The sequence below is a fragment of the Quercus suber genome, unplaced genomic scaffold (genome assembly GCF_002906115.3).
Source record: "Quercus suber isolate HL8 unplaced genomic scaffold, Cork oak 2.0 scaffold_118, whole genome shotgun sequence".
Taxonomy (NCBI): Eukaryota; Viridiplantae; Streptophyta; class Magnoliopsida; order Fagales; family Fagaceae; genus Quercus; species Quercus suber.
Window position 1 is genome coordinate 1,099,318 of NW_027069583.1, and position 6,918 is coordinate 1,106,235.

Here is a 6,918-nt window from a genome sequence, read left to right on the forward strand (position 1 = left end):
GCTTTAAACTGACTGGACTCGTTAATGATTGGCTGGGATTTTGGACTTCCCATATTAGTTGTAGAGTTTGAAACCACTACCAGCTTCGAACGCATGTCAGCATTAATGAGGAATCAATCCCACAAAACTCGATTTCCATAACTGTTGTAACGTCCGCTTGCACCGTCGAAACAGTTTCTTGCACCATTTCACCTCCCTCCCTTGAAGCTGCATCGCCGAATTCACTAGCATCCTTTTCGCTCCATGTAGGTTGAGATGAGGTCTTCTCAAACATCCTAGGCATCATAATTACACCATTACTTGCTGAACGGTGAGGAGAAGCCTGAAGTGATGGACCAGCTTATATATAAAGTTGAATCCAACTTATATATAAAGTATGGTTTTAAAACCAAACCGGACCGGCTAGTTCAATCGAGAACCAAACAATAATTTGCTCCGGTTCTAATATAAGACTGAAAAACAGAGAAAAAGCAAGAAACCCGGAAATTGTCTGTTAAACTAGGAACGCGATAGGTTAAACCGGTTAATGAAAAAAAAAAAAAACTAGACAAACAATGAAATGAAGTTTGGGAAAAATCTTAGATCTATGGGTGAAAATGAAATGAAGAAATACTTTTATTAGATGAAGCGTATGAGAAATCTTTGTGCTTTGAAGCTTTAACTGGAATTAAATCTTGGGGAAGATGAAGAACACTTGTTATAGTAGCCTATAGGGACGGGGGAGGGAGAGAGAGAGAGAGAGAGAGAGAGAGAGAGAGAGAGAGATAGTCTTATCCCCCCCCCCCCCCAAAAAAAAGAGTAAACGTAAAACGTGTGGCCGTGTGGGTGTGGGACTGCGAGTGTGTGGTTAAAAGACACAGTGACGTTTGCTCTCTTTTTTAAATAATAAATAGTTTTTTAGTAGAATAATAATTAATAAATAGTTATAAAACATATAAGTAAAAGTTAAATTATTAAACTATTATTTATAAAAATAAAAATACGGAACTTAAATAGTATTCAAATAAAAAATATTTATATATATTTTAATATTTTCTTATTATAAGTTATAAAATTTCACATAAAATTTATTTATATATTTTAATTATATTAATTATAATAATATTGGTCGGACCATGGATCCGACCCTGGTCAAACCAAAANAAAAAAAAAAAAAAAAAAAAAGTTACACATAGTATGAATTTAACCAATGTTATACCAATTAATAACTTTATATGGATTAATATTTTAAAATTTTAACTGCTGGATTACATGCTCTTTATATTTTTAACAAGTATGTTATAATTCATACCAATTGGATGTTATTTATTATTCAATTAATAAATTAATCTTTTATACAGTTTTAAAATTCAAAAACTTACTCAAACTAACAAATACATATTCTCTATATGAGTTGGATTCAACTTTCAAGTTACACATAGTAAGACTTTAAGCAATATTACAATAATTAATAAATTTTTATCAAATTAATATTTTAAAATTTCAACTGTTAGATTACATGCTCTCTATGTTTTTAACAAGAATGTATATTTCATACCAATTGGATGTTATTTATTATTCAATCTATAAACTCATCTTTATACAGTTTTAAAATTCAAAAACTTAAGATTTAAACATTTGATAGGTGACATAATTATAATCTTTGAGCTAAGAATCTTGAAATTTTGCAAGCATGGAAGGTATAAGAAGAAAATGTAATCAACGGTGGATTTGTCAAAATTTGCATCTAATAAACAAATATTAAGTGGTTTAAAGTTTAAATCTTGTTTAAAGTTACATTAGGTGAAAAATAATAAAAATAATAACCTTAGGTGCAACTTAATCTCACCCTATGTACGTATATTTCCAAGCACATGTCTTCAGATATGTTGATTTCTTCATCAACTTTATCACATGAAAGATTCAATTCCCGTTTTAATCTTGCCCTCTGCATTTAAAATTTTTAATTAAATGTTGTACTAGATACATTTTTAAATTTATACTATTTAATTTGAACCATCATATTAATTTATATAAGATTGGGAAATCATATTCTGTATGGTTCCTTACTTCCTTGATTTGATGTTTTTGGCCTTAAGAAATATATTCACTTTTTAGTGTTTTCAATGTCATGCCGACTTAGACTTGCACAAGATTGTTGTGTTGTGCTCCAATGATGTTCTATTTTAATTGATTTAGACTTGATAAAGTATTCTCTCCATGATAGCCCCTTGGACCTCACGGTTTCCATCCTAAATTTTTTCAATTTTTTTGGCTTCTTTACTGGGATTTTTTTTTAATAAAAAATTTATTCAAAAAAGAAGTACTCCTCAGTCCTCATCACAAATTTCTTCTCTTAACTTATTATCATCCTTCTTCCCCTTAATACTGTTTCATGGGAGTGGATGAAGACTCAAATCCATCTTTTTTCTAGATCCTTTTATTTTTTCAACACTTAAATCAAGACTTTCGATACTGCACCAAATCCAAATGTGAATCTATCGAAACACCTTTACATTTTCTTTGCAATTTTCAACTCCCATCTTTAACTGGTGTCATTTCTATGTCCGCAAATGCAATATTTCTCATGGTCTTCCTTGGTGATTACTTCATATTTTGCCATCTAGAGCTACTTTTTACTTTTGACATCTAGAACATATGATTAAGACAAAGACACTCTTACACCGAAAGTTGTTTGTTTTTTACAAATATACACTTCACCTTCTATAACTTTGATCAACTATTATTAAAGATGCTTTTACACCGAAAGTTGTTTGTTTAACAAATATACACTTCGCCTTCTATAGCTTTGATCAATTGTTATTCTAGTTTACTAAGTTTAAAATAGGAGTATTATTTTAGTCTATTAACATTAATACACCGCCATTTTAGACTTAGTCCTTAGGTCCATTGCCACTTGGCTCTTACATTCACCATTAGAAAGTTACCATTAATTCCCTCAAAACGTCACATTTTTAATGTTAAAAATAATATATTGATTGTTTCACACCACTTTTTCATTGTCTTTCTCTCTACCCATCCGCCCTTGCAACCACCATTCACGGTAGCTCTATCACCACCCATGACCCATGACAGCCTCCACTCCCACCCATGATGCCCAGGTTCACGACGTCATGACCTACATTGGTTATGATTTCATCGACATTAGTAATCTAGTAATTTGTCAAATGCATGATATTACTTTTCTGCTTTTTTATTTATTTATTTATTTTTTATAATAGATATAATATAATTTTAACATATAACATTCGTTATATGATGATTGTTCTTTATCATAAACATTACCAATTAAACTAACTAGAACCAATAGATGTAGGATAAGTTGATGTTATTATTTTTCTTGTTAATTTTTAAATTTTTAAGCAAGACTAAGAAGGAGAATTGCTAATGGTGTCCAACTATTTTAAGGCACAATTAATTAATAATATGATGAATATTTGGGTGCATTTGAGAGAGAGAGAGAGAGAGAGAGAGAGAGAGAGAGAACATGAATGTTGGCTCTGGCGGGATTACGAACGGCATGGCCTGGTTCCATCCTATCTCTCTCAAATTGGACCTGCAAACAATTGTTTTTGTTGTTTTTGTCCACACGTTTTCGTTGTTTAGTGCTCATGTGAGTACCACGTTAGATTACTAAACAGCAATAACAGAAGTAGTAATTTGAAACGTGTAAAGTTGAGGTATTAAATTGTCAAAAATCAAGTTTAGGGAGTGTCAAAAAATCTAGCCCAAAGTTCATTGGGGGCGTTAAGGCATTTTTCCCAAATTCTATTGTTTAGATTGCATTGCAAATGTCTCAAATTTTAAGCTGAATAACTACAATTATAGACCAAGGTTTTCAATTGCAGGGATTAGGCAGTGAAGCAAAAGTGGATGCATTCAATTTGCCTGCTTATGTCACCACCCCAAAAGAATTGAATGCATTGATTGAAAGAAATCAACATTTCAGCTTTGAGAGAATGGAAATATTGAATAACAAGTCAAAGTATCTTACTTTGTGCAATCCCTCGATGCGTTCTTTATTCCTAAGATCAGCATTTGAAGGAGTTCTCGAAAAGCATTTTGGAAATGATATCATGGATGAGTTGTTTAATCGCTACACAGAGAAAGTTGCAGAGTCCTCCTTCTTCTTAAATGCAGAAGCTGATAAATCGATTGTATTGTTTGTCCTTCTCAAGCGAAACAATTATTAGACTTTAGCTTTATTCTGACCAAATAAAATTCACTTGCAATAAAATGTAACAACGAAAAAGAGAATACTCTTTTAAGGTTCTTGATGTCAAAGTGATCATTGGCTACAGTCTTTTTGATCTTTTCTTTGGCAACTTCCTCAACTCCTCTCTACAGGTGGTGATTATCATTTTTTTATTTATTTATTTTATATCCATTATAATTAGAATCATGAAAATTATCTAACAGTATCCAATTTTTGAATGCAATATGCTTGGAAATGAAATTGAATAATTTTGGGTCATCAATTTCAAAACCCTATCTAGCCCTTAAAATGTTATTTCAATTATATTTTTTCCAGAGAATCTAACATACAAGAAATAAAATAAAATAAAAATTATATTTATATTTATTTATTTTACAAACATACCAAGCTTTATATAGGCTTAGGTATATTTTTTGTGTATTTGATAGCTACAATGGGGGGTGGGGGGGATTTCAAACCTCGGTTTTCCTAGCAAAGGAGAGCAAACTATACCACTAATCTACAAGATGTGGGGCCGACTTAGACCTAAGTTACATGGTGTAATTTTTGTCAATATCAAATCTCTTAATAACCATTAAATATATTTCGTAATTTTAATATATTTAAATTTGAAATTTTTTATATTTTAAAAGTATACTTAAACATTAGTTTATGGATCATATGGTATAATATTGACTATCATGAAATTAGGTGTAGATGTTATGCATAAAGATAATATGCAATCTAATAATGGATTTTTTAAAAAAAAAATAAAAAAATAGAAAGAAAGAAAGAAAATATAAAAAAGACATTTCATACTCATAGAATGTTATTGGGTGCAATAACATTAATAAGTTTACACAATTCTTCAAAACCCAATTGGGTTTCCATACAATTGGGATTGTAAAGCCCATATGTGTCTCTAGTGAAATTCAAATGGGTTTTTCAGTTTTTTGGTGTTTTAAGTTTTTTAAAATTATAATCCAATTTTTAAATAAAATCTTTCCTCAATCTAGCTTTTTAATTGTTTTTTTTTTATATTAAATTGTTGATGTGGCACCATTCAATATTAAGGAATGGCCCATGTCAAAATTGAGTCCATTAACACTTCATTATTAAACAAATCCTCTCATCATGCCCTTCTTGTTCTTGTAACTCGTGCGGTTTTGCTAAATTTCTTAGAATTAATTCTAAACTTCTTTAAAAAGCATATACACACATTAAAACTCATTTTAAGAAAAAATAAACATTAATCCAAAACCCTATATAAAATACATAAATAAATACAAAATAAATGCAATTCTACTCTCTAATAATGAAAGAAAATATAACATTGAAAATGATTATACAATAAGAGATGTACGAATTAATGGATAATTTATTACAAGAATATTCTCCTTTTCATTGTTACACTTATTTGCAAGTGATAATATTTTTTTTGTTGGAATAAAGCTAAAGTCTAATTGTTGTTCTTTAAAAGGACAAATAATACAATCGATTTATCAGCTTCTGGATTTAAGAAGAAGGAGGATTCTGCAACTTTCCCAGTGTAGCGATTAAACAACTCATCCATGATATCATTTCCAAAATGCTTTGCAATTACTCCTTCTAATGCAGCCCTTAGGAATAAAGAATACATTGAGGGATTTCGCAAGCTCACATACTTTTTCTGATTATTTAATATTTCCATTCTCTCAATGTTAAAATGCTGACTTCTTTCAATCAATGCCTTCAATTCCTTAGAGGAGGTGAAATAACCTGGCAAATTGAATGCATCCACTTTTGCTTCACTAGTTAATCCTTGCAATTAAAAACCATGGTCTGTCTCATGGAAGTAGTAACTTTTTCATGAACCAATATTTCACTATCTAACCAGATTAGTCACTGAAACATGGAAGCTCAGTTACACCCATGTTCTTTCTATAATTGTACTTATTCAACTTAAAATTTGTTACGTTTGCAATGCACCCTAAACAATAGAATTTTAAATCAACTCTCTTGATTGAGATTAATTTGCAATGTCCTTCATCCAAATTAATTAGTGTATTAGATTAGGGATAGATTACTGTGAAATCAAGATGTTAATTGTAGAAATTTGTAGGATGGATAAGTGTCCATTAATTTTATTAATTTATATACTAATTTGAATGGTAGACTTGACATTATAAATTAATTTCTAATTAGGATGTTGATTGTAACTTTTTGGAGTTTCATATGAATGATTGTAATTAACCTCATTTTTTGTTTCTTGTTTCAAAGTATTGAAAGTTATACCTTGGTTAGAATTTCCCAACAAAGGGTTAATTACAACCATTCACAACTTTTGCACACTAAACAAGTATAATTTCAAATCAAGACGTAATATTTTTCACAATTAAGCATGATTTGTTATTATTGGTGCAAAATAAAAGTAATGTCATTAGTGAATCAAAGTAAAAACGACTTTACTTTAATAGCAATGGGTTATGACATTGTTTACTTACAGCTTTGGCCATATCCATTAGGCAAGATCCTAGAAGGTCCAACTCTGAACCACCAAATATGTCAGATTTGCTCATGTTATCAGGGACAGCAGGAATGAAAAGTGCTAGTAGCCCTCCAATCACAAGCTCTTGTGCTCTAGCAATTAGGAAGGATTCCATGTCCTTGGCAAATTGAGTTGCATGGGCCTTCTCAACTTCCTTTGGTGCATTTGTGTAGAAAATCCTTCCTTTATTCCAAGC

General features: G+C 30.5%; 2 protein-coding genes across 15 annotated transcripts in view; both read right to left on the reverse strand.

The window, feature by feature from the left end:
- The window catches only part of LOC112011347 (putative disease resistance protein At3g14460), a 79,084-nt gene that overhangs the window by 59,243 nt on the left and 12,923 nt on the right, over nucleotides 1-6,918 (reverse strand). The gene's annotated exons all lie outside the window — the stretch shown is intronic.
- Nucleotides 5,655-6,837, reverse strand: LOC112019091 (probable S-adenosylmethionine-dependent methyltransferase At5g38100). The gene is made up of 2 exons (XM_024051618.2): nucleotides 6,675-6,837; nucleotides 5,655-5,995 (listed from the first exon to the last, which is right to left on the reverse strand). The coding sequence occupies exons 1-2, from the start codon at nucleotides 6,835-6,837 to the stop codon at nucleotides 5,655-5,657; spliced, it is 504 nt and encodes a 167-aa protein (XP_023907386.2).